The 27,527-nt window shown below is 48.6% G+C and overlaps 1 protein-coding gene across 2 annotated transcripts in view; it reads left to right on the top strand.

Moving 5' to 3' along the window:
- Inpp5a (inositol polyphosphate-5-phosphatase A) overlaps nucleotides 1-27,527 on the top strand; it is a 200,388-nt gene that overhangs the window by 94,284 nt on the left and 78,577 nt on the right. For both annotated transcript variants that reach the window (XM_052714263.1, XM_052714264.1), the window contains exon 4: nucleotides 2,850-2,937. In XM_052714263.1, the coding sequence (XP_052570223.1) occupies nucleotides 2,850-2,937 (88 nt within the window). The remainder of the gene's footprint in view (nucleotides 1-2,849; nucleotides 2,938-27,527) is intronic.

Genomic DNA, 27,527 nt, shown 5'->3' with positions numbered 1-27,527 from the left:
CAGCTTGTAGCAAGCACATTGCCCACAAACCCCATTTAAGTGCTCGGTAGCAGGACCTCTGGAAAGAGCTGTCAGTGCTGCCAGCATGGGTCTAGAATCCCTTTATAAGCTTTTATCAGGTTTTATGCGGTTTTATGTTGGGCGCCAGATGTAGCTCGAAGTTTCTTGGTCCCACCAGGTCCCACCTGGGCAGCAGACATTTTTATAAAAGAATTACTCAGAGACTTAATATTAATTACAAACTGTTTGATCTATGGCTCAGGCTAACTTGATATTACATCTTAAATTAACTCATTTCTATTAATCTCTGTATCACTCCATGTCTTGTGGGTTTACCTGTGTTCTATTACATCTTGTGTTACCCCCACCCCTAGCAGCTTGCAGCATCTCCCCAACTCCACCTTTCTTTTCCCTGTATCTCTCTTAGATTTCCTGCCTGGCTATATCTGTGTTGCCATAGGCCAAAACAGCTTCTTTATTAACCAATAGTAGCAACACATATTCACAGTATACAGAAAGACCATCCCACAGCAAGTTCCAAGAATCAAATTCAGGTTTCCAGGACTGTACAACAAGTGCCATTACCCACTGAGCCATCTTACTGGCCCTTGTTGCCACTTTTTCTTGCCCCTTTACTCCTGTTTGCATCTGGCCTAAGCTTGACAAGAAAAGAGGAAATGTTTCCTCAGTGCTCAAATGCTCCTGCTGGTGACAGCTGGGAACCTCAAGGTCTCTGTGTGTAGAAAGATCCTGTAACCAACTTGTTCCCACCAGAGAGTTTCTTCCAAGCAACATGTGCTGCATTCCCACCAGTCAAGGTCTTGGAGCTTGATCAGGTTTCAAAAACCCTGCACCTTTCTCCCAAATAGTCTATAACTTCAAGGCAGTTTTAATGAAAGTGTTAAAAGCATTTTCCCTGACACTCTATAAGCAAATACTGATCACATGGAGAAGCATAGTACGGAAAACAGCTGAAATGATCTTGAGGAAAACCAAGGCAGCGTTCTGTTGGCCAGGGCACCAGCCCTGGCTGCAGCAGAGACATGCTGTGCAAAATGTGTGGCCAGACTGCACCACTCCCTGCTTCCTTGGTGCATGGCCTGCTGCAGGCTAAGAAGGGCTGAGTCTTGTGTCAGGAAGATGCTGTGTCACAATGTTCCTTGTCCCTCGTGGTTACCTTGCCTCAGAATGAATTCCAGTTGTAGATACCACAGGGTGTCTTTGTAGCTTTGAGGCAGGGAGGGTTTTTTTCAGAATGTGCAGCTTAGAAAGGTAAGACATATTTGCCATGTTAAAGTGAGCCATATTATTACAGATATTCAGAACAAAAGAAGATCTAAGTCACCTTATGGAAAACATCTGCAGCACACGTCACTGACAGAAACCAGTGTTTACGCCAAGAACCGAACATTGATAAGGAAAAGAAAAGCTTGTGGGCTAGAGCAGCAGAGCATCTGAAGGGAGAGGTGCAGTGGGTGCTGAGCCCTGGGCACCCGCAGGCCAGTGGCCTTCGGGAGGGAGGTTTCTCCACTACCGTCCCTTCGGTGTGCTGTGTGTGGCAGTGGCGCATGCCTTGCTGCTCTGGCTTTGAAGAGAAGGCTGAGGGCTGTCGGGTACCTCCCTGTGCATTTCCTGCACAGTGCCATTTGCTCTGGGCTGGATTCAGCTTTTACCTGGACCATATTTCTTAGCCATAGAGCTTTTTGTACTGTTTATTTCAGTACTAGTCAGCTGCTGCCGATTCCCTCAGCCTTTGTTTGTCTGAACGAGGTTGTTGTTCTCATTTTTGAAAGCTGTGTTTATTGGGAATGAATGGGAGCTTGTCAGTTCCCTCACTACTTCAAGGAGGCCGTGTCATTGTCTCCTGTGTTTCATTGTTTCTGACCAGAGCACAGCCCTTGTGTCCATCTTCATCTTCTTGTGTATAATGTGCTTTCCCCACGGGAGGGCTTTCCTCTACATGTAGCTGCTTTGTAGCAACTCAGTTTACTGTGCTCTGCTTTAATATTGTTTATTTCAACCAAGTTTGGAGAACATTAGTCCCCCGTGTCTGCAGGTGCTGCTCTTCACCCCGCCCCCACTTAGATTCAGTGTTGCCCAGAGAGGCTCGCTTCCCCATGGAGTGGGATCCCCTGCTGCACTGCTGTACAGGGGAGCCCACCCTCAGTCCGTCCTGTGAAACCCTGATTCTCTCGTTGGTCAGCACCAGAAGCTCCTTTCTTCTGTACGTTTCTATTTTCCTTTAGGGCTCTGATCATATTTATGTTCACCACTTTAAGATTCTTTCAGCTAATCCTATTAAATTTGCCTTTCTGAATCTGGATCTGTTGATAGCTTACTTCAGAAAAAATTTCAGCACCAATTTGTTGTTCCTTCCCACGTCAGGTAAATTTTTAATCACATTTCTGTGTATGTGGGGCGGAGCACAAGTGTACCAATGGCATGTGTGTGGAGGTCAGACAGGAACTTGCAGGAGTCGCTTCTCTTCTTCCACCTTGTCTTGGGGATTGAACTCAAAGGAAATGCTAGTTGCTGTCACTGTCCTTCATCAGTGTCTTCATCCCAGGGAGGCCTTGGGGCATAGGCATCTCATAGGCCTGAGTGGAGACCGAGCCTGCTATGTGGGCTGCTCTCCGAGTGCTGAGGACACGTTGAACTTTGGTTTCACCTTGGCTGTCACTGATCCTCCTCTCTCCCCTCCGCCCGCCCTCCCGCTTTGCCCCAGTAGTGACTGTGTGGGTCTCTGGGTATGTGAAAAAGTTTTAACCAGGGCCTTGTGACTGGGAGCACATCTGTGGGAAGGCGTGGCGCTTGGGCTTTGCTTACTGTGCTCACTCTTTCACTCCCAGGGAACTACTATCAAGTGACGCAATGAAAGAATACAACAGGGCGCGTGTCTACCTGGATGAAAACTACAAGTCACAGGAGCACTTCACGGTGAGTCATCTCTAAGTTGTGGCGTGGGTCCCAGGCCAAGGGAACCTGAGTCTTGGCTGTCCCTGAAGAGTGCTGAGTTGGCTTGCATGCTCTGTCACAGCATAGTGTGACTGTCCTAGTGAAAAGCTTCTCACATTCTAATGGCTGTTGGGTGGTCTGAGTCCACCGAAAACTGGCAGTGCTGCTGGCTGAGCTTAAGATTGCATCCTCAATTGCTGGTGCAGACAAAGCGTGGGCAGGAGCTGGGATGCAGATGGTCAGTGGAGGGAGGCTGGCCTTGGAATGTATGACATTAGAGGAGAAGTCTAGGGTCTCGAGATTGGCTTAGATGAGAGATTGGACTGGAACGTAGGCTGCTCTGGTGAGCCCTCTATACCAACGCCCCTGTTCCTGGGCTTGCCTATCACTTTGTAAGCCATGAGCAGGCCCCCAGAGTTAGGCCTGCTTCAGAACAGGTGTACCTTAGCATCACTTTAATAAGAACTGTCCCTCTTCTACAAGGGTCCTGCATCTGGGACCCAGTGCGGGATAGCTACTTTAGGAGGTAGGAGGTAGGCAGTGGGAGGGGCCAGAAACTCTTGGGAGATGTTTGAAAGCTTTAATAACCGTTGGTTTGGAGGACAGTGTCTCAAACTGGGGGGTGCCCAGGCCTTCAGGGGTTAACTTTCCGTTCTTTCTGCTCCAGTGCCTTTTACTTCATCCTCTATCACTTTGTCACATTCATAGATGCTGCTCTTCTTCTCCATGAGGGGAGATCTGGCAGGGATCCTTGTTTGTCAGCCCATCTTCTGTCTTGGGCTGGCCTGAGCAGCTGCTCGCCTTCTGTTGGAGCTGTATGGAGAGTTGTAACAAGAGTGTGTGTCATGGTGGGCAGAGCAGCGATATGACTCCTGCCCTGCGTGGTGGTGACTTTGGGGTTGTCCTTGGGGTAGAGAACCCCTGTCATGGGTTCAGTCTCTGAGTTTGAGGCATCCGGTGGCAGGTTTGTTCTAGCCTCTCAAAGACGTTTTCTCTACGTCTGTCTTCCATCCACATTCAGGGGTGCCCTCGCCTCTAGCTCTGTTCTGCTCAGAATACAGTCCTCCCATTTCCCCTTTCTCTTCCCTTTGCCCTTTCTGCTGCTGGCTGCTTCTCCCGAGCTCTCTACTCCCTCCCTTCTTGTGAACAGCCTCTCCCCTTAGACTTCTGGGAGTCTCTCAGCTTCTTGTCTTTTCAAGTCAGGCCTACACAGTTTAAAAAGATACGACCTATTGGTGAGGATGGACAAGAGTCTAGACACAACAGAAGGAGAGGGGATAAACTGAAGAAAGCAATGGGAACTGCTAGAAATGAAATGGAGCAAACAGCCCATAAAGCGTCACTCTGAGATGATGTCACATAGCCTGACATCATGTCCCTGGGGCCTTCCAGAGGGCAGAGGAAACAGAGATGCTTGGAGAAATAATGGCTGAGGGTTTCCACAGTTCCACAAAACTTACACGCTCATAGATCTGATTGTGGCAATGGGATTTCTAGCCAAGCCTCCAGACAGAGTCTCTGTAAGGTCTATCATTGTCGGACAGTGGAGCCCCAGTGCTGAAAAGGCTCATCACCGTCTCTCCTCCGTCTGTCTGCCATCAAGGCCTTACTCCTCTGCAGGCATCATCTGTCGGAAGGGCCTTTTCTCCACAACCCCCTTTAAATATATAGACACAATGATCTAAAAGCACAGGGAAAGGGAGGCTAAATCTCACATGTGCAAACAGGGCTGGTTTGGCACCGTGAGAGCCTTCATAGCTGGACTGACAAGGGGAGGAGGCCACTGCTTGAGGATAGAGCATGGTTTGTGATAAATCTACGTTGCTCTCCATTGCTTGTCAAGTGGTGACTATGCCTTGGCATTCCTATCCTGGTACCCAGTCTCTGTCAGCCGCAGTGTGGTATGAAGTGCCTCCCTGTCGGACTGAGTGGTGATGATCAAGGGCTCTCCATGTCTGACTGGAGTCACTGTAGGTAGCAGAGAGTAGAGGTCACTTATTTACTTATCCCAGATTGTAACTGCAGTGGCCCTGAGCCTTTGAGCACCATCCACTTCATATGCCTCCACTGCAGTCCCTTGGTGTGCCATGGTCTTTAGTGGGAGCCTTAGGCTGTCCTCGTAGGAAGGACCTACACCCCTGAGGTCCTGAACAGAGTTGGCAGCATCTGGCTGCTAGGTAGCCATCCTCCTGCCCAGCCTGGTACCCTGTAGCTTCAGACAGAGAAATTTAATCTTTGTAAGATTGATGGTATCAGCTGAGTGTTTTTAGCTGAGTCTGGTTCAAATAATAGGCCATTAATTGAAAAAGGAAATTGAGATGAATTTATCTTATACATAAATGCTGTCATGGGCATTAATAGGGATCAGAAAATAGTGGCCTGTTTCCAGCAAGCTGCTGAACTGAATGAACTGCACCTGCTATATGAACCTGCCGTGGGGGTGGTGTTGGGGTGGGGGTGGGAGCTCCCGGGGATGGGGTGGCCTGCTGGGGTAAGATCTGCTGCTTCTGTTGCTGGGCATGCCCTAGGGGCTTAGAGTAGGAGACTTGCAAATGGCCCTTGCTGCCAGGAGGTGGCACCAGTGCAGCACTTTAGCCACAGTGCTCCCTACAGGGCTTGTTCCTAAGAGCATTTTTTATACTTAAATGGGTACATTAGTGTGCTTACTGTGGCTTGCATATGTGTCTGTTGATGTCAGATGGACGTCTGTTGTCTATGCTCTATAAAGACCATGAAAATGGTCCCTCATTTCTGGGCCCCTGGCTTTGTCACTGGCTAGCTCCTTGCTAGTTTTACATGGAAAGTTGTCTGTGAGAAGTCTGGGTCTTCAGAGGTTCTGCCAGAATGGTGTGTTGGATTGTTACCACTGGAAGACTTTGGTCCCCATCCTGTTTCTTGTGTTTGAATGTTTCTACTTGGACAGAGGGGGTTGGCCTTGGGCCAACACAGTGATTACTTGTGAATCAGGTAAGAGGCAGGAATGAGCATTCTATGTCCGGGAACACTGAGAGTGCCTGACTCTACTTCCTAGGAGAGCCTGCCTTGGTTGGCTTAGCTTGGTTTTGTTTGCTGTTTCCTCCTGGGATTGACCATAAAGGTGCCCAGTCACATGTTTAGAGTCATTGAATGAGCTGGTCTCCTAGCAGAGCACTGAAGAGCACTGGAGGGCTGGGAGTGTGGAGTAATTGTGAATACATCCACAACCCCTCTGGGTGGGATGGGAGAAGGCAGTGGTATCTTGGAGAGAGAGTGACAGTCGTGAGCAGAAGAGAGAATTGGTGGCTGGTGGTGGGTGTGTTTAATAGCAGGGACTAAAGAGGGTCCCTGGCTGAGTTGCAAGGAGCATGGCTGCAAGGAGGTGAACTCAGGGAGGCGGAAGGGAAACAGGAAATGGAGGCCCAGAAGCCAAAGTGCAGTGAGAAAGAGTTCCCCAAGGTGGGTTTTCAGGGAGGTAGAGGCCACGTCTCTCTCCACACTGCCCTTCCAGGCCAGACCCGAGAAGAATGAGCTATGACATCCAGGTGGGAGGGCCCTGGGGTCTGTGCACTGTGTGGAAGCTGGCACTACTGAGTCTGTAGCAAAGGTGGCTCTGAGGCCTGTGCCATCCAGAGAATGGTAGGTACATTTCCTGTTTGGTCATGTGTTGGTGTCCTGGTCATGCTTTCGTGTTAACCCCAAAGAACAAGGTGCCACCAGTTTAAACATCAGTGAGGTAAGCGAAACATACAGCTCTTGCGTTGAAGTGGGTTGTGTGTGACTCTGTAGCTGCCTGTAGCAGGAACTAAAGGGCAAACGATGTGCTCCCCAAGTGGGAGAATCCTTCTGGGCATCCAGGCCACCACACTGTTCTGTCTTTCCTGCTCTGGGGCCCAGGGGTCCCCTTTAGCTAGTCCTGATCAACCCTTTTTACATTTCTCCTCGGCACCACCTGGGGTAGGAGTTGGAGGTAGTAACACAGAACGCATACTCCTGCAGACCAAATCATTGCTGTTGGACCCTAGAATGTCAGATTTCCGCGGCATGCTCCTGAAGGACATCTGCAAAGAGACGCACTGAAAGAAAAATCTTGTCATCCAGCCATCCTCTGTGGGCTAGGGCCATCATTGTCACACTCCTGGCCCTTCTGTCATCTTAGCTGCCTGTGACACTTACTGTTACCTGGCCTTTGAGCTGGCTTGCCTGTCCACTTCTTCTCAGACACTTACACCCTGTTCTCTTCCTGAGGGACTTCTGCCTTCTAGAGTAGGTGTTCTTCTACTGGTGGGCACACCTTAGCCAAGGCCACTCCTCACTGCCAGAGACTGTCTCAGTGAGGACAGGGCTTTGCCTTTACAGGAGGGGCTCTACCACTTGGTGTAAAAGTGCAACATGTGTTGGTATGAATAGCCCCTGTGCGACATTTATGTTGATAGAACAGTCATGGAAATCTGTATTAACTGTTTGGCGTGTAACATGAAGCTATGACTTCATAAGAAAAGTGGTTTGAACAAAATGAAGAACAAACCTGACCTTTACAAAGTTGGACTCCACAGTAGAGTTGAGGTTTTTCTTGGATGTGCCAGGTAGGAGCCCTGGGTTGCTTATTCACAGGGTGGCTCTCTTGGGCCTGCCAGGTGAGGTGGGCCCAAGAAGGAGGGCCCCCAGCTGGAAACTGAGCTCTGTGCTATGTGGATGGAAGATAGAAACATGATCCTGAACTGGTGTGGATGGTACCCAGGGTGCAGAGGATCCAGGAGAGAGAGAGGGAGAGGGAGGAGGGAAGAGAGAGAAAGAGAAAGAGCTCTCACCTGGTACTTGAACTACCTTCCTGAGTTTATGCCTCTCACCGCCAGTGTTAGAGATGGACTTTGAAGGCCACTCCCAGGGCACTCAGCATCTGGCACAGTTGAGTTTCACAGTAATCCAGCCATGCAGATTGGACACTGAGGAAGTACCTGGGTGAAGTTTTCCAAGTCTGTGCTAGCGTCTATTGATCAGGCACTCTAGCAGCATGGAAATCATGTGTCTGATTTAGCTAGCCACTCAGAGGAGCATAGAAAACACATTGCTTACCTCCCGACAAGCTGGCGCATCAATAAGAGTACGTGAGGTAACAGCTTCCTTGTACTACTCTAGCTTCAAAATGGCAAAGTGAGGAAGAGATTGAAAATTTATTTTCATATAATTCCACTGCTGTCTTGTTTTGCTGCTGAAGGAAAGCATTGCAGCATGGGATGTTCATCAATGCTTTGCTGGTTGTTCATCTGGCCTGGGAAGCCAGAGGCTGTACTCACTGTGGTGGACTTCAGACGTGGCCTGGGGATAGCAACGTTTATCACCTCCCATCCCAGGTGACCTGATGTCTGAAATTTTGGTGCCTGAGTAGGGGATCTAAAGCCCAGGTCCAGGGCTATGGTCCTTGCCTGGCTTCAGAGCCAGCCTGAGTGGCCTCTTGAAGCTGCAGCTGATTCAGTAGCATTGCTGCTGGGAACTGGAAAGGCAGTAGGTCTCTTGGTTTTACTTCTGTCTGTACCCAGGAGAGGGCACTGGCTGGAACCTTGAGAGCTGGTGAGATCAGGCCAAAGCTCTTGTTTCTGGACTAAAGATGCTACAGAGCCAGGGTACAGGAGGGAATACTCCCTTTCCATGTGGGTTTTCTTGACCAGCTAGGGGAGGAGGAGCCACACCTTACTAATAACAGTGTGGGAGCAGAAAGACTTGGTTGGTGTGGGTGACACAGCTTCTGAGAGGTCTGAGAAGGCTTAGCTAGCTGTCATAGGTCCCCAGGAATGGCACAGTGCCAGTGGAGCAGTTGATAAGAGATGGCATCTGTAGGTTTCTTAGTTCCATGTCCTGCCTGGACCTGGGATTGCCCACACCCTGCCTCAGGCCAGGGGAGGAGGCTGTATAGCTGGACATAGAACATTCTTGGAAGTTGCACATGCTTCTTGAGGTGCAGGTGCCTGGAGAAAATCTTGCATGCTATGCTGCTGGTGGCAGGCACAAGTGTGGTAGCTGGGATGGGTAAACCAGTGGTGTTTGGAGAGCTTAAGAGGATTCTGGCCTCATTTGTTTCCCTAGGAATCTTATTCATGAGCAGTCTCTGTGGGCTGTGGAGTGATGGGGTTGAAGGGGGTCCTGGGCAGGCCAGAGACTGAAGATCCCAATGACCTGTCTGATTCAGGGAGAGTAGCAGGCCAAGGGTGGCTCCAGTAGGCAAAGCCTACCTCAGGTTCAGGGACCACAGCTCTGTCAGTGCAAAAACCCTGCTGTCTGTTTACTCAAGGCTCTTACCTGGCAGAAGGCCTCGGGCCTTGTAGTCAAGATTGCCTAGACATCTGGATGCTGCTCACATGTGGGCTGGTAGTTCCTTTTCTGCCCTCATACAAGGTCAGGGTCTCCTTCTTTGCTTTCTCCTGTGTGGCTTCAGCACTATTGGGAATAGGTGTTTCTTGGAGGTCCAAGAAACAAGCTAGAGCACTTGGACATACGACACCTGACTCTGCTTTTGCCTGGGTGTCCTGGGTTTTCCTGGGCTTTGGAATTACTTGCAGAGTGTGGGGTGGGGTGTGATAGTGATGGTTAAGTTAGGGTTAAGGGGGGCATGAGAGGCTGAAGGCTGATAAGGAGGAGCTGTCACAGCGTGAAGTACACATTTACCTTTACTCCCTGAGTGAGCTCAGAAGGCTCCTGCCCTGTGTGGCCTGACTGACCCAGCAGAGGCCCTGGTGCTGGTGTTCAGGGTGTGACTGAGGGGTGGAGGTTACCCCTTCCTGGAAGACCCCTTCCCACCACAGTATGAGGGGTCTCTCCCCGCTCTAAGATGTTAGGGGAAATTTGTGGGAAATTAATAGAGTTTGCTGGTGTTCTTTGATCTGAGGAAGAGGAAGGAAAGGCAAATGTGTTTATGATGAGGGACTAATCTTTGCCAGCAGCAGCCCCCTCTGCACTGGGCCCTGCCCTCCTCCTCCTCACCTGAGGCCTGATGAAGTGAGGAGCAAGATTGGTTTTCTGAGGGCATCGGGCGCCCTGTGCTCAGTTAAATCATGGCTGTCTGCACCCCTGGCGGGTGATGACCTGCCCTCCTGCCTCGGCACCACGGCCCTTCGGGATGTGATGATGTGCAGCCGCAGCAGCCGGGCTTCAGTGAAGGTGAAACTGTCGTATCGATCTTTTTAGCACTAAAATATGAGCCACTTTACGCCGCTCCCCGCTGCTGTGATGTGAAAAATAATAACTCGGATCCAAATTAAAAATATTGATCCCTGGAAGGTGTTGAAAGTAAATAAACACCTTCCGAAGTTTTCGGGTCAGCCGAGGAATGGTGCTCAGCAATAAATGTGTCGGCACGTCAGAGTCAGGGTTCTTGATCTGTTTTTCCTCTGAATTGATTTTTCATTATTTACTTCCTAAAAGTGTTGGAATTTGGTCCTCTACCGTTAAATCCCAGTGTTTGGGCAAATGATTTCTTTGGGGCTTATGAGGTGCTCCTGACCCACTCCCTCATTGATTGATTGATTTTTGACTCAATGAGCTTGCAGTCTACGCTTTATTTAGGACTTCCATCATAATTTTTTATACATTTAGGCTTGACTTTTTTATTTCCCTGTAACAGATGAGCTGACATTGGGCTATCAAACTGGGGGAAACAATTGCCACGAGGTTAATTTTGTTGCGGGCTCCATGCATTGTGCGGAGATGTGAGGTTTTCCCTCGTATAGCCCAGGCCCTGGAGGGAGTCTGCCTGGCCCAGGACATACATACGTTTAGAACACCTAGAAGGGTGGTGCCTGTAGGGACCCCAGGATTTGTAAGTGGCTGACACTGGTTCTCATGAGCTCGAGGACAAGCTGAGACTTGTCTCTTAGGAGGTTCCCTTTTCAGAAGGCAGCTGAGAGCTACTACTAGCTGTGTCTCTACCTGGCCTGGCAGGAAGACCAGGAGGCAGGTGCTAGGTACCACACAGGGGAACATGGTTGGCCCATGCTCACTGGGTTTTCCTGGGTGGAAACATGACCATGTCATTCATCCTACTGTCTTTAGGGGTGAGGGATCCTACTCACCACCATCCAAACGGGGATGCTGAGTCTGTCAAAACTGTGTAGGTTGGATGTTGGAGAGCTGCCTGCAGAGAAGAAGGGGTAACCTTGATCTCCAGCAGCTTCAGTAAAGGCCCAGTATCTTTCTGCTCTGCCAGTAGCTTCTCATGCTCCTTGTTGGTGCCAGGCAGGCTCAGCTGTGTGCCTATGGGCATTGGGCAGATCCTGATGCATCCCTGTTGGCATTAGGCAGACAAAGATGTTCCCCTTGGACATTGAGAAGACCCATATGTGCTCACTGGGCATCAAATAGATCCAGATGTGCCCATATGAGTGTCTACCAGAACTAGATATGCCCCTGTGGGCATCTGGTAGACACATGTGCCCAGTAAGCATGGGGCAGACCCAGATATACCCCTCTGGGAATCAGGTAGATACAGATGTGCCCCTTGGGTGTCCACTGGATCCAGAAATGTCCCTGTTAGTACCAGGCACGCTCCAAGGTGCCTCTGCAACTGTTGAGAACCCTCAGATATGCCTCTGCAGGTGCTGAGGACCCCAGATGTACCCTTGTAGGTGTCAAACAGACCTAGGTATTGTTCTATGCATGTCAGGAGATCCAGATGTCCCTTTTGAATGTTGGACAGGACAAAATGTGCCCCTGTGGGCATTGGAAGACTCAGCTGTGGGCCTGTTCATAGGGCTCTTTGTCATCCATGAGAAGCAGTTGCTTATGTTCCCATATTCTGTCTACTTTCTGATGGAGGAGATTGGGGTGGAGAGCTATAGTAACATGGTACTCATATCAGAGCTTTCATCTGCTTATCCACAAGTGTCTGCCAGAGCTCATGTGTCCCATGACTAGCCCACCTCTCCATTGTCACTCATATTTGGACCTAAGGTAGTTAGGAATAAGAGGCTGGGATATCTACTGATGGATTTTGGACAGGGAGGGAACACCACAGGCATTCTGAGAAGGCTCAGTGCTGGAAGGAGGGATGGGGCCACCAGCTTGGGACTAGGTATCCTTGATTGAGTCTGTGGCCTCTCACAAGGGTGGAGTAGCCCTGGCCAACTGTGTTGCCTGCTTACCATGGATGAGTGGTTTTAAGAAAGAACACTTCAACCTGGTTTCAAGCGAGCATTGATTGAAGAGGAGGTGACAATAGCTGGCTGGTGAGAAGGATGTTGGTATGTAACCCCCAAACCTCCTTTCTTCTACATCATTCTGGCATTACCTCCCCTAGGTGTGGTACTGTGGAAATACCACCAATCCACCAATACCAGGTTTGGGATACGAGATGACCAGAGCCCAAGTCATCTTTACATATATGGTTGGCTCCCCTGGGATGACGTGGTGACTGCTAGGCCGCACTCACCTCCCAAATTCCAGATGCCCATGACTAGATGGGAATGATGCATCTTCTTATGGGACTGTCTTTTGCCAGACAGTGGTGCCCAGCTCACCTCTGGCAGTGATTGGACAAGAGTCTCGGAGGGAGACACACATGCCCTATGCCACAGGGAGGCTCACCAAGTAACCACACAGAAGAGTTCTGGGACACTGCCAGCCATCTCTTTGTGGGACAGAGAAGACAGGGACATTGATTTTCTTCTCAGGACCAAAGTCTACCAAGCTTAGCCAAGAGCTTGGGCCTGCTTCCCTATCCTGAGGGTGACATACAGCCTGCTTATTGGCCCTGGAAAACCAGGATGTGCTCCTGTGTGTTGGGCCTGCTGCTGGCCTGAGACACAGACACAAGGATGGCTACCCTGCCCCCTGCCCTCAGGACCTATGTTGTAGGCTGATGAATACAGAGGGTGTAGTTGAGACGTTGGCCGAGGCTTTGAGAATACATTAGGATGAGGACGTGCTGAAGAAGCATCTTGTGAAATCAGGGTAGAGTGGTGTTCACTCAGCTCACCCAACTAGCGAACCCTGCACAGTGGGTTTTCTGTGCCAGGCAGTTCAGTCAGGGCTGTGTGAACCCCAGAAGAAGGACCAAAGTCTCCACTGAGAGTGAAGCCCCAACACTTGAAGCCAGCTGCATCTATTGGTCCTACTGGCCAGTCACTCCAGCAGAGCTAGCTGGATTCTGATAGTGTCATTTTGTGTGTTTTGCTGGGTACAGTAGCCGACGTCCCAGGTTAACATCAATATGCAGGTATGGCTGACCCAGGCCACATCGAAAGATACCAGGCAGGTAGTGCTCCCACTGTGGCAGTTGCTAAGGAGCCCTTAGTGGCCAGCACTGCCTGATCTGGGTCCTCACAGCTGCTGAGCACTAGGCTGTTGTGAGCAGAAGTGGATCCAAGAGAAGTTTAGGAACTCGCCCAGAGCACAGCACAGTGGAAGCTTATGCTTTCAGTTGGAATAATACATCTAATGCTCTGACTTGAAGGAACAGACAGGCACTTAAACCAGCACACATGAGGACATATAGGAAGTACCCGGCATGATGGTGTAGATAGAGCATGTCTTGGGGACCTGGCACCCAGGGAGCAGATGTTGCATTGAGCAGATGTTGCATTGAGCAGCACAGGGAGGGTCTCCCATCACTGGTACATAGAATATCTGAGCATGATTGGCAGGGAGATAGGAAGCCAGAGTTATACCATGCTTAGAGCATCAAAGAAAGAATTAGGGTGTGATGAGGTGGTCAGTGGGGACTGCTACAGGATTTGGGGGAAGAGGGGAGGCAGTCATCTAGGGGCACGTTGGTTGTTTCTAATTTAAAGGTCTATCTGATTTAGCCTTAAATTCATATTGAAGTAAATTCACAAAGTAGACTAGAAAAAGTGATCCAACCCAGTTTGTTTTCATTTTTCTTGACTTCAGTCTTCTGCCTTTCAAAAAAGAGATGCAAGGTCAGACCTTGGTGGGTGGAGACCAATGGGGAACTCCTGTATCCTGGTGGGACGTGGAAACCAGATGGAGTGTGGCCAATCCTATAAATGAAGCTGTGTTTTAGTTTCTTTCCCACATGCCCTCTGCTCCTCCGTCCACCTCACACTGTGCCCCAGGGACACACTTTCACCTTTTGTGCTGGGTTTGAGGAATCAACCCAGAGACAAACAAGAACTGTTTGAGGTGTAGGATCAACTTCATGAATTAACTGCACTGGAATGATGAGACAGGTTTCCTGCAGTGAACCACCAGGGTGCAGTGCTCTCACAAGCGGCCAGAACTGGGTTTGTTAACATGCAAGTACTTCATTTAGATCTTTGACATCTTGTCCCACGTCCAGTGGCTTGCAAGCTATCAATTTGTAAATGATTCTATGGGAAACTGAAATTTAAATAACACCAAAATAGGAACTGTTCAGTATTGTATTAGGTCAGTGCTATGTAAGACCCATATGATGAGAGCCTTAGCATGCTGTTGCACAAATCAGTGAGATCTGAGTATATGGAGCTGTACCAGGCTCGGGGGAGGCTCAGTAGTATTGATGTATCTATTCTACCCAGGTTGACATGATGCTTCAATGCCGTTCTAATCAATATTGGAGTAGATTTTTTTGTAGAAATCAAAAATCTGGATTTAGGTTTTTTATGGAAGCGTAAAGGACCTACAGTGGCCCAGTGACACCGAAACTGGACAGAGTCAGAGGTCTCATTTTGCCTGATCAAGACTTGCTACAAATCTACAGTAGGCAAGACAATGGAGCATTATCAGAAAACCAGAACAACAGGCCAAGGGCTAGAGAGGGGCCTGGAAGTCATTTGAGTTAGGCTGTCCTCAAGGCTCTAAGGGCTGGGATTTCAAGGGCATACTACCTTTGAGTTTTGACAAAGGTGTCCAGGCTATTCAGCCATGAGGGTGTATGCTTAAGGGATGAGTGACCCTTATGACCACTTGCTGTGAGTCAACCCCAGCTTTCACCAGAAACTGGAAATTAACTTCTATGTGGTTACAAGTCTGGGGGGGGAAGTGATGACAGAACTTGGCAGGCAGCATCAAATGAAACATTGGTGTTTTTGCAGAGTAGAGGCAGTTCACAGCCCACGAGACAACATTGCAATCTTACCTGACCGAGAATTTTCCCTTGAAGTTCTTCATATAAATAACTTACCAATCAATAAAAGTAGGACAGAGGGCCTGGTTTTTAACATGGGGGGAGATCTGAACAGACTTATCAGTAAGATGCAGAAATGGCAGGTGAGAGTGAAAGGTGCTCACCTTCTGGCCACCAAGGCAGTGTCCTTGTCTCTGAGTGTCCCTTCAACCAGCAGCCCAGCTTCCAATATTAAGCACTGTCCCTGCTGTGTGCTGACAGTGTCCACTTTACAAGTGAGGAAACCCCCTCATATCTGGACTCTGGACTGCTTCTGGGGCTAGGCTCCAATTTTATGTGAACCCATCTGTCACAGAAGGTGTAAAGCATAAAGCCTCAGATTTCACACGTGTACCTGTGCCTGGTACTAGAAGGTCTGCTATGGGAGCACACATGGGATAAGAACCAAGGAGAAGCCTCATCTGAGGGCAGCAAGGAGCATGGGCCCTGCTGACCCTTTAGCCACAGCCATGGGGTGCTACCACCCATCTGCCCTGGCTAATTGTGACATCTGGTCTCATGACTCTGACTATCCCCCCTTCCCCCAGGTGTCCTCCACTTCCATAACTGTGGACATTGTGTCTGCAGTAAAAGCAGATTCTGTGGTCAGTGTGCCCAAAGTCTTCAGGGGCCTGTGTCTGCAATCATGGCTTCTAATCCTGCCCTTCCCTTCTACTCCCATAGGGCATTTGCTGGTGGTGGCTGTGTCAGTCAGCTGTGAGTTCGGGACCTTGGTTTCTGTGGGCAGGAGAGCAGTGTGGAGTGGGAAACCCCGTGGCTGCTGGCTGCATGTATGGGGAGGGGTGATAAAGGCTTGACACTCCTGGCCTGCTGATCCAGGCCCGCCTGACTACTTCCCACCTAGGCCCTCAGTTACTATATGTCTCCCTTTGTCCTACGCTCTCTGGTGAGAAATCCCTAACAGGCCTTTGGTGAAGCTGAGCCAGGTGCCTGGTGGCGGCAGATCCATCAGGCTGCAGACAGGCATGATCGAGGACCATGTCACATGAGCCTAGGAAACAAATACACTGCAGGAAATGTATTGGTGAACAAACTGAAAGATTGTAAAGCTCTTAAGGACTTTGATGCTTGTTAGCATTTTTTGACAGAAAATCACTGAAGCAGTGGACATAAAAAAAATAGTGCTGGTGCTCACAGTGTAGCTGCTCATTCTATTTATTTGGCCTCAAGTGACGTTTCTCTTCGGAGTCCCTGTGAGCCTTGCCCTGCTTCCCTAGACTGTTTTTCCTGGGAGTTCCAGCAAGTCCCAGCCTCTACCTCATGCGTGCCTGGTCTCCTTGAGGGGTCTTTACGCTGTGGATGGAGGCCAAGCCATCTCATGTAGTAGTGTATCCCCTTAGCCCTGACAAGCTTGACCTCAGATGCAGGAGCATCCTGGGTCCTTGTCCTCTGGAACCCAGTTTGCAGGGCCTGTAGCACTCTGGTGGGGGCTACTCTAGGGACTTTTCTCCTCTGACCTCAGAGGTTTTCACGTAGATGATAGCTGGGTCTCCTGCAGTGGGCCAGGTATATGTGGCTTCAGTGGCTAGATCTCTGCACTCTTACCAAGTCCTCCACCATTTCCTTGTCTGTAGCTCAGTGCCCAGAACAAAGGTTTGAATGGTCTACAGAAAAGGACTGTGGGAACTTCAACATCTGGCCTGGCACCAGTCTGCATAATTTGCTTTTCTAAAACCAGCCCCAGCTGGAGAGGGAGATGTTCTTGTCTGTGAGCCAGGTGGCCACTTTTAAGATGCAGCAGTGGGGACAGCTGATTGATTGGTGTGTACTCTAACCGTGTTTGCAGAGTTGTACCCTGCTGACCCTTTAGCCATGAGATGGTGGCCAGGGTCAGTTTTGCTGAGCAGTCTCTGGTTTCTGGTTAACCTCCATTGCCAAGGTATGTACACAGTTGGGTGTGGGTCAGTGTGATATCTGTAGGGTATGGTGGTCAGGAGTGGCCTCTCACTGTGCCTCCTCTGGGTGATTAGGGTGGTCTTTGGTCTTTATACTTAGTTCTCATCTGTTTTGGATTCATGTCCTTTTGACTGGCTGCTTGCCGTTTTACAGTTTTAAACACAGCCCTGTTTACACGAAGAGAATGACCCAGGAGGACATAGTTCATGGCTTCTGCGCCTGGGTTCTTACTGTCCAGTTGACACTGCTGAAGGACTTCCTCATCTTGTCTGTGGTGGAGCTTCACAGTTTACTTGTGGGAGGAGCTGCACTGTCAGGTTGTCCCTCCTTTTCCAGAACTGTGGTAAATGGGTGGCTGGGCTGGTGTACCAGCCTCGCCAGCCAAGAGTGAACTATAGCCTATCCGGCATGGGCCCCCATTACTAAACCTCGTATGTCCAGGCCCCACCTCTGCAGATGTCCCTTGTTCTTACAAAGGCCGAGGACAAGTGCCTAGCTACCATCACCAGAAAGCATCATCCTGAATGTCTCAGGGTCACTGCAGTGCACCACAAAGCCACTGGGACATGGGGAGCCACAGCCATGTAAGTACCCTTCCCAAAGCAAAGCCAGCTTCCTCTCCTTCTTGTCTGCTGAATTGTGTGAGAAGATCCTAGTTTTCTTCCTTTTTTTAAAAAAAATATATTCTTGTGGCTGTCTGTCATGTGAAGGTGACTGTGTACATGTGGAAGTTAGGACAGCTCTCAGGAGCTGGTTCTCTCTTCCACCATGTGGGATCCAGGGATCAAACTCAGGTCATCAGTCCTAGCACACATACTTCTGCCCACTAAGCCATCTAGTTAGCCCAGTTTCTCATTTTGTATAGGGCAAAGTGGTGGTGAAACTTGAAGGAATTTTCTGTAACTTTTTCTAATGGTTAGGAATTAAGGATGCCCTAACTGTGTCATTCCTGTAGAGCATTTTCCTAAACCAAATATCTTGAGCTCTGGATTCCACTCAGCTGTCTCCACAGCATGAGAACTTCTCACCAATGCTAACTTCCTCTCTAGGTGCTCGTCCCTAAACTCTGGAAAGGTCTTATACTCAGCAGAAAAGGTAACCCATCTGAACACATTCTGCATTTCACTCATCTTAAAACTGATTTCTACCAATGGTTGTTGGAGGAGGACATAAGCATGTGGAACCAGAGATTTTGTATGTGAGAACAAGAAAATGATGTAGTCCTTCAGTTCGGCAGGGGCATATGAAAACTAACTGTACACGTCTCTTGCAGAATGTTTGAAGTTTAGATAGTTTCAGTATGCATTCTTCCCTGGCAGGGGCGCCCTCCCCATCCAACTCCTGTAGCAGATTAAGGCCTGCAATTATCTGAGTAGATCTGAAAGATTGCACATTCATTGTGCAAACATCTCTCAAACGGAAATTGTTACACTTTGCTCTTCATCTTGAAATGAATGTTTGGTTGTCAATTTTTATTGCTGATGTAATGAATAAAGCCCAGTGACGGCCACTGTCCCTGAGGCAGCCCCGGCCCATGGGCAGAAAAGTGCTGGTGTGGAGCGCTATGGGCATCCCACTCCCACTGTGCACTTGGCCCCTGGAATCAAAGCAGAGTGGTGATTTTTCCCCTTTAATTTTCTTTGTATTATTGTCCCCATTGTCTACCCAGAAAGAAGATGCCTGGCTGCTGGTTCCTGAGCTGGAGCTGGGCATCAGGATTGGACAGGCAGTTCTGGTCCATGGCTGGCGAGTTTTATGTATCTCTTTATGAGTCCAGCAATGCAATGATAACACGGAGCTTGTCTCATAAATGCTGCTGTATAGCTTAGGACAGCAAGCGCTTGCATGTGACCCAGATTATCTAAGCCGCAGTCCCTTTGGGTTGGAGCAAGTCTCTTTAATAAATGTTGGCTGTCCTTCCAACCGTCATAATTATTTAAAGGGTTTTCAAAAGAGAGGGGACAAATCAAATCAGGCCATTGCTGCCGCATCCCATTGTGGAGGTAAGTGTATTTGTAAAACGTGGGTCTTGTTAGAGTCTCCTCCCAGTTTTCATCTATTATCACAATAATTGAGTTTGTAGCTGGAATTAAATTCATCAAATTGTGTTATCCTCTTTAGAAATTGGATAGGCACCCTGGCAGGGCGAGGCAGAAGTTAATCCGCTTTGCTAAAGCCTCCAGTGGCACCATGCAGCAGGGTGAGGAGGCTCAAGCGTCTTCCTGTCACCTCAGACACGGTGTGATTTCTCCTCGATCCCCAGTGCAAATAATGACATTTGAATCGAGCATTAACAGGCTTAATTACTTTAAAATTGTCATTTTAATTTACACTGATATAGTATTGATCATACAAGCAGAGATTAAGCTGTTCAGCGGAGCGGATGATGGGGAATTAAACATTAAAGGGTCCTCGAGGGGCTGTGCACACTGCCTGGCGTGCGCTGGAAGAGGGATGATAGTTCTTCGTAATGAACTGGCGGCATGCGAGGACATGAATCTTGGGCTTCTGGAAAAGGGGAAATAATGGGGTTTGGGACGCATTTGCAGGTTATTCATTCGCTGCCATGCGCCAGTTCTCCAGTGATTCATCCACCTTGCCGGCGTTTATTTATCCAGCAGATTCCGGAGCTCTGACCTTTTGCTAAGTACACTGAGCATAAGTTAGAGTGGAGATTTTTCAGGTGCAACTTTTTATCAGTGTTTGTTATTTTTTCTTATTTCCAATTGGCGTTCAACAGAGTGATTCCAGGTTTTGGATGTTCTCATGTCTGCAGGCCCTTGCAGATGGTCCAGTGGTGAGAGTAAGGTATTTGAGGGAAGGTGTTGGGGAGGGTGTCTCATGCACTACTGTAGACATTTCAGGGGTAGTCCAGACTTTAGTCTCACATCCCTGTGTATGGACGGATGTCATGAGATGTCATACTTGTGCCCTTTGCTCCACTTCCCAGTTTTTAAGTTTTCTGGCACAGACTTGTTGCTGTAACTATTTAGACACTAAGATGAGAGTTGAGAAGGAAGAAGGCACTTCTGTCTCAGAAGCAGATGTATCTGACAGATTCCTTTTGGCTAAAATGAGAACCCATCAAATCTTTTAACCTCAGAAAGGTCTGCTTTTCTTAGGTTACGTCATAAAAACTTAAGTGATTGATTTTTATGCTTACCAGGGAGTGATGAAATTCTTGGTAACTATCCATAATGGCTTTATTTTAAACTGTGGGCTGGAGATTTAATTAAAGTATAATCAGGGAACTGAAAGAGTGCTGATGCTTCCCCTCAAGGTGGACACTAGTGTGCATGGGACCTTAGAAGGGCTTGTTTTGTTTTGTTTTGTTTTGTTTTATTTTGTTTTGTTTTTCGAGACAGGGTTTCTTTGTGTAGTCCTGATTGTCTTAGAACTTGCTCTGTAGACCACGTTGGCCTTGAACTCACAGAGATCTGCTTGCCTCTGCTTCCCAAGCCCTGGGATTAAACACATGTGCCACTACCACCCAAAGGGCTCATGATTGCAAGTGTTTCCTGGATGCTAGTAGGGCTCATCACTGTGAGCATGCTCAAGCTCAAGGTCTCATTGTTGCACATGGACAAGGGGTGCTAGGAGGCCTCCTCGTTCCTGGAGATGTCTTTTCAGAAGTTAAGGACTTGTTGCACAGCTTAGTGGTTGCGGCCTTTTTGATGACACTTGTCCTTTGTTGATGCCTATAGCCTTTCCTGAGCACCTCTGTGATCCCATAGGACTCCTAGCAGCCACTGTGCACTGAGCACAGCCCACCTGCTGGGTGTTGTTTTCAACCCTTAGCCATTGTCACCGAGGGCAAAGCTGGGATGCTGAGCATAGAGTAATGTGTGGCACTAGGTAGCAGATTTCAAGCAAGTGGTCCACTGATGGTGCCACTGTCCTAGGCCCAACTGTGGCCTCTTTGAACTGGAACATGGGGAAATACATGTTCTCCTCCAGTGTAGAGCTTTGGGATTATTAGAAGTAATAGGAAGGGGGAGGGAGTTCCAAGTCCCATTTTATAAGCCAGAAGTAACAAGACTCAGAGGCCCTAGGGGATTGGCAGCTACATGTGAATGGGTTAGCCTTTTTTCAATTTCTCTTCTCCTTCAGTTGATGGATTTTGACCAGTGTCCCACGTTGTAGAATACTGTATGCCATTAATGAGAGCAGACTGGTAAGGCTTCATAGGCATGGAGCCATGTAGAGAGAACTCCCTCCACTCCTGCTACATAACTGCTTCCATGCAGGGGCAAGTTTGGTTCAGATTAGGTGGATGTGGTTAGGATCCCAGAGCTTAGTTTCTAGAAGAGCTGGTTCTCCCGTGTTCTCTCTCCATTCTCTTCTTGGTGTCTGCACACTAACTCTGTTAGACTATGGAGACCCTGTGTAAGGCATCAGGGGCAACTGTGTGCTTCCTTCCTGGCCTGGCAGAACTCCGTCCACTCCACCTTGGAAAGGCGGCTTCCTTTCTCCTCAAGGCTCACCGCCATTCTGCTCTTTATGTGGTGGTTCCATCTTGATACCTCTAGCTTACTTCTCCCTCACCTGAGGTGCCTTTCCCTCTGGCTCTGTCTAAACTGGCTACTGCAGGGACTCCATCGGCAGCCCTGCAGTCTCTCCCGATTCTGTGGCCCTGCATGCCCTGTGCCACCCCTTAGCCCTTCCTCCTCTTCAACCTCTGCTTCTTCCACTGGCCGCAACTCTCTTCCAGAAAATCCCTTTGTCTCTGGCTCCACTGAAACCTAGATGCCCAACCATTTGAAATCAGTTTTCCACTGCAGCCTGGGTCCTCGTGTCATTAGAATCCCACATGTCACCTGCCATCCTTCCCCTTCCCCTAGCTTGTCTTCACTTACCTACAAGACTAGTAACCAGTAAGAAAGGACACAGTTGACCTCCAATCTGGAGGTCAAGTGGCAGTCAAGGGGGTATTTGCCCCTGACTCAGCTGCAGCCGGTGCCATCCTTAGTGGCCTTCCAGGAGGCCCCGCAGTGGTAGATCCCTGGGATTGCTGGCATGCCCTTCTTCCATGACCTGTACGTCCCTGCTTCTGTCCTGATATTCTGGCACCATTTCCTTCTTTAAATGAAAATGGCAGACACGTGTGAGGTCAGGACAGTGGTGCTGAGTCTGGAAAGTGCAAACATCAGGTCCGCTTGATGGGTGTCACTTTTCCTTGGTCTTTGTCAGTAAGGTCTAATTTATAACAAGGCCATTAGTGGGAGATAGCTTGTTTTGGACATCTTTCCCGTAAGAGTTCTTCGTGATTTGCCTCAGAAAAGAGGTGAAGGTCTCCTTGCAGATGGTTAAAGCCCCAAGCCCTGCTGCTTGCAATACCAGGTCAGGGACAGAGTGTGCTGAAGCCCCTTTTCTTCTCGGGGTAGCCTTGGTTCTTTCTAGTTGAGGCAGAGGTCATGTTTTGGGCTGGTGGGGGACGGGGAGAGGCACATTCAGGTGGGGAACTGGAAGCATTGATTGTTTCTCTGCTGTGGAGCTGGCCTTCTAGACTAGCAGCCTTCCATGCTGGGCCTTTGTATTCTGGCATTATCCAAGGACTTACTCTTGTGTACTGAGGGAATAGATTCAGAAGAAGTGACACCCTGATAGGAGTGTCGGTCCCTGTTGGCTCCTGACACCAGTCCATAGTGCTTGGTAACCATGGGGATCTGAGGAATCCGGTGGTGTTCTCACCATCCCTGTGTTGTAGAAAGGAAATAGGCAGAGGTTTTCAGTAGCTTGATGACAGTCCTGAGCCCCAAAGAGGCAGGCATGGGATGACACAGGGATTCCTCACTCTGGACTTATGTTGTATGATCAGAAACAGGATAGGGTGGAATGATTCCAGCTAGTGAAACTGTCGCTAGGAGGTGACATGTTGTCACATATTCAGGAGACTGCATCAGAGCTTGAGGCCAGGCTCTTGTACACTGAGACCTGCCAGCAGCCTCCTCTAGGTGCAGGAATCAGGAGGAGAGCCCTGTGTCCTGATTGTGTTCACCAGACAGGCTCCTGACATTTTCTGCTTCTGTGACCCTTATCACTTTCCTGGCTGGGGAGAGGTGGGCTCACTGGGTGGGAGCACCTCCAGAATTTAAAAGTAGAACAAGTTTTACTCATACTTTGCATTTAATGGAAACTGCAGTGATGAAAATATTCTCAGTGAAGTACAAATAGGACAGAAGGAAATACCATCTGGAGCGTGCCACATTCTGGGTGCACACATTGTGGAGTACACATGGCCCAGAGTTGGCTGATGGAAGGGGAGCCTGGGAAACAAGCAGAGAGAGGATGCAAAGACAGAGATAATATTTTTTAAAGTATTTATTTATTTTTGTTTTACCTATATGTGTTTTGCTTGCATGTGTGTATGTGTACCACATGTGTGTCTGGTGCCTGAAGAACCAGAAAAAGTTGTTGGATCTTCTGGAACTGGAGATAGTTGTGAAGTGCCATGTGGATGCTGGGAAATAAGCCTCCATCCTCTGCAAGAATAGTGGGTGCTCTTAACCACTAGGACATCTCTTTAGCCCCAGAAATTGTTTTGGACGGGATGATGTCACAAATTTCCAGAGTTATGGAAGATCTCTATACAGAACTAGGAATCCCAGTGAGTTCCTGTCAGAATTGGAAAAGAAAGCCATACCAGATAGATGATAATCCACCTGAAAGCAGAGTAGAAGAAAGAGAGAATTAACCATTAACTGACAGCTCATGTTCCAGCACAACTGGTAGAGGAGGGGCGTGGTTCTTGGTGTGGCAGAGGGAGCCTTCTTACTAGTTCTATCTAGTAAGATCATCTAAGGATGAAGAAGATGCTGGAATGTTAGTTGTATTAGCTAGTTTGTGTCAACTTGACACTATCTCGAGTCATTTGGGAAGAGTGAATCTCAATTGAGAAAATGCTCTTACCAGAATGGCCTGTGGGCAAGCTTGTGGTACTTTAATTAGTGACTGATGTTGGAAGGCCCATCCCTGTGCCACCCCTGGGCTGGTGGTCTTGAGTGCTATAAGAAAGCAGGCTGAGCAAGCCATGGGGAGCAAGCAGGGTAAGCAACACCCTTCCATGGCCTTTGCATCAGCTCCTGCCTCCAGGTTCCTGCCCTGCTTGAGTTTCTGTCCTGACTTCCTTCAGTGATGGACTATGATGTGGAAGCATAAGTGAAATAAACCCCTTCCTCCCCAAGTTGCTCATGGTCATGGTGTTTCATCACAGCAAAAGAAACCCTAACAAAGACCATGGTGCAGTCCTGTAACCAGGTCAGCTTGGGCTGCATAGCAAGATTCTGCCCCCGCCCCCAATAAGGAGGAGGAGGTAGTAAAGATGAGAAACACATTCTTATTCACATGAAATCAGAAAAGATTCATGACCAGCAGACCCACAAAAGATGATAAATGTTGAAGGATGCTCTTTTTTTTTTTTTTTTTTTTTTTTTTTCGTTTTTCGAGACAGGGTTTCTCTGTGTAGCTTTGCGCCTTTCCTGGGACTCGCTTGGTAGCCTAGGCTGGCCTCGAACTCACAGAGATCCACCTGGCTCTGCCTCCCGAGTGCTGGGATTAAAGGCGTGCGCCACCACCGCCCGGCGAAGGATGCTCTTTAGACAGCGGCCCAAGTGAAGAAGGAAGGAAGGGAGGAAGAGGGATGAGATGGGAAATATGGGGCTACGTAAGTGGATGTCAGGTATGTAAGACAGATCATCCGTGAGAGAGAAGGTCCATCACGAAGGACAGGAGCAAGTGGCATTCTCACTTCAAGGCCTTGCAGCCTGAAAGAAGTGACAGTTAAGGAATGTCAGACCTGAAGTGTGGCCGTCAGGACCAGAGCTCACTCACATAACACCCTTGGAAGAATCGCACCACAGCAGCATTTCCTTGGGCTTAGTACTAAGTTAAATGATTTGGAACAGAAGTAGATGGCAGTTTTCCAATATAATTGAAATTCAAAAATCAATTAAAGCCTTCCTGCAGTGTTTTCTGTGTCCTGCACTTCGCTAATGGCGGGAGGTATTTTGTAAACAACCCTTGCTTGCTGCTGGCCTCCTTTAAAGTGCATTGTGCTTTAATTATCCTATATCCATAATGCACATAACTGGGATTGTAATTGAAAAGCTAATGATTTCCAGAAGCCAAAAGAGAAGGCAGGGCTGTTGCAGTGATGTGAACTCATCACATAATTCAATGGCCCTGAAAATCTATTGATTGACTTCTGAAGCCATTCAGATATGGAAAAAGTATAACTTAATAAATTTAGTAATTAAAACTAGATGTTATTTTAAGTTGAATTTTATATTATTATCAAAACTCAGTTTGAAAAATCTGTGTTATCAAAAAACATCTAGGTTGCATAGGCTGTAAGTCTGAGAGGAAGGTACCTCAGGGGTGCCTGTGAAGTCTAGATGCCTGTATGGGAAGCCCTGTCCTTACATAGCTCTGTCTTCATTAACTATGCAGGAAGCCTCAGGGTTGGCATCCTCTCGCATCATGGCAGAGGCATGTAATAGATACAGCATGCTGTATGACTTTTGCAAGGCTGCACTCTCCCCGTCCACACACCTCCTGCCACAGTGAAACAGATAGCAGGACTTGCTTTTCCCACTTGTGGTCATCAGCCACCCAGAAAATAGATGGAATTGGGCAGAGCAGGCGACTGCGGGTCTCCAAAGGCCTCCTGCTGGCCCGTGCAGATGCTGTCTCAGTTCTGCTGCAGTGCCTCGTTTATCCTTAGTGCTTACTTAGTCTTCAGTAAGCTAGAAATGGCCCGTCCTGGGGACCACTGTCCATGCAAAGCTGCAGGACAGAGTGGAGGACCTCTTCCTGCCCTCCCTTTACGATGAATTTTTCTGACTTCTGGCCAGAAGTTGTCCAGCCCCTCTGACATCTCAAAGAGTTAAGACAGTTAAGCCATGCATGATCAAAATAATTCAGATTAACTGTGGATTTGGCTGCTCACGTCACTACTGGCTTCCATACTGTGCAGTCTGGGCTTAGGCTTTGTCTCCGTTGCTCTTGGCATGGCAGTCACATTGTCCACCTGTGGGCATCCTCCTGGCTCCCCCCTAGGTTGCTTCCTATCCTTGGCTCTTCTGTGGCCACTCCTTGTCCCCACTGATCACTTCTTGTTACTATTGGCTGCTTTGTACCCCGCCCCCACTTCTTATCCCTTACCTACTTCTTGTTCTTCTATCTAGTCATTTTCCTTCTTTGCCTGACACCCCCTGGGTCTGGACCTTCATCTCTGCTCTCTTCTCCACCCTTAGTTCCTGTTGGCAAGTTCATCATTTCATCACACGACTGTCCACATGCTCATACTCAGTGGCTACCCAGGCTGGTGGTTTGGCCACTGTGCTAGATAGTTTTATGTCAACTTGACGTAAGGAGGGAACCTCAGTTGAGAAAATGCCTCCATAAGTTCTGGCTGTAAGGCATTTTCTTAATTAATGATTGATGGGGGAGGGCCTAGCTCATTGTGAGTAGTGCCATCTCTAGACTGTTGGTCCTGGGTGATCCTGGGTTCTATAAGAAAGCAGACTAAGCAAGCCATGGGCATCAAGCCTGTGAGCAGCACTCCTCCATGGCTTCTGCATCAACTCCTACCTTCCTGTCCTGACTTCCTTTGTTGATGAACAGTGATGTGGAAGCAAAAGCCCAATCAACCCTTTCCTCTCCAAGTTGCTTTGGTCATGGCATTTTGTAACAGCAATAGTAACCCTAACTAAGACAGCCATGTTGACCATTTCTCCCAGTTTCAGGTGAGGTAGTTATGGCTACCAAGCTTTCTAGCTTGTTCTCAGGCTCCTATTCATCTACCTTTCTTAAATAGCCTAGGACCACCTAGGTCCTAGGGGTGACACTGCCCCCAGTAGGCGTGGCCCTCCTGCATCAATAATCAATCAAGAAAATGCCCCCACAGACATGCTTACAGGCCAGTCTGATTGAGACAATTCTTCAATTACGGTTCCCTCTTCCTAGTTAACTCCACTTGTGTCTGTTGACTATAGAAGCCAACCAGCACCCCCACGCATCCAGCCCATGTGTCTCATCCAAGTAGGAACCTAGTCTTACCCCTTCACTGTCCACACCTTCCAGATATGTATCTCTCCCACAACCCGTCTTCAAGACCGTCTTGTTCTGATTTGGCTGCTCCACACTATGGTAATGTGAAATGTTAACAGGCCTACTAATCTGGTGGAATTTATTGTAGTTCAACACGAGATATTAAGTGGCTGTTGTGTGTAGTGTTTACCCTCACTGTCAGGATGACTTGTGCTTTGCCCTGGCAGACAAGGCCCTGCCCTTCCCAGGCTGCCTAATTGGAGATGCAACAACCAGGATCTGTGACAGGGTTCAGCACCCCATGTACGACATGCCAGCTCCCATGGTGCACGCTTTATAAAATGCTCCTTAATTCAGGGACAGAATATCATTAACTTTGTAAGTGGATGAATACAGTGGACAACCAATTTAATTAACTTCTAATGTCGGCTGTTGGATGGGAGATGGAATGAAATTATGTGTGCATCTCTCGGGCCAACAGCCAGCCTGGATGGGGCTTGGTGCCGAGGGTCAGGGGGTGGGGAGGGAGCAG

The sequence above is a fragment of the Peromyscus californicus genome, unplaced genomic scaffold, assembly GCF_007827085.1.
Source record: "Peromyscus californicus insignis strain IS unplaced genomic scaffold, ASM782708v3 Scaffold_4__1_contigs__length_199733344, whole genome shotgun sequence".
NCBI lineage: Eukaryota > Metazoa > Chordata > Mammalia > Rodentia > Cricetidae > Peromyscus > Peromyscus californicus.
Note: the sequence above shows the minus strand (reverse complement) of the source record. Positions and strands in the feature narration are given on the sequence as shown.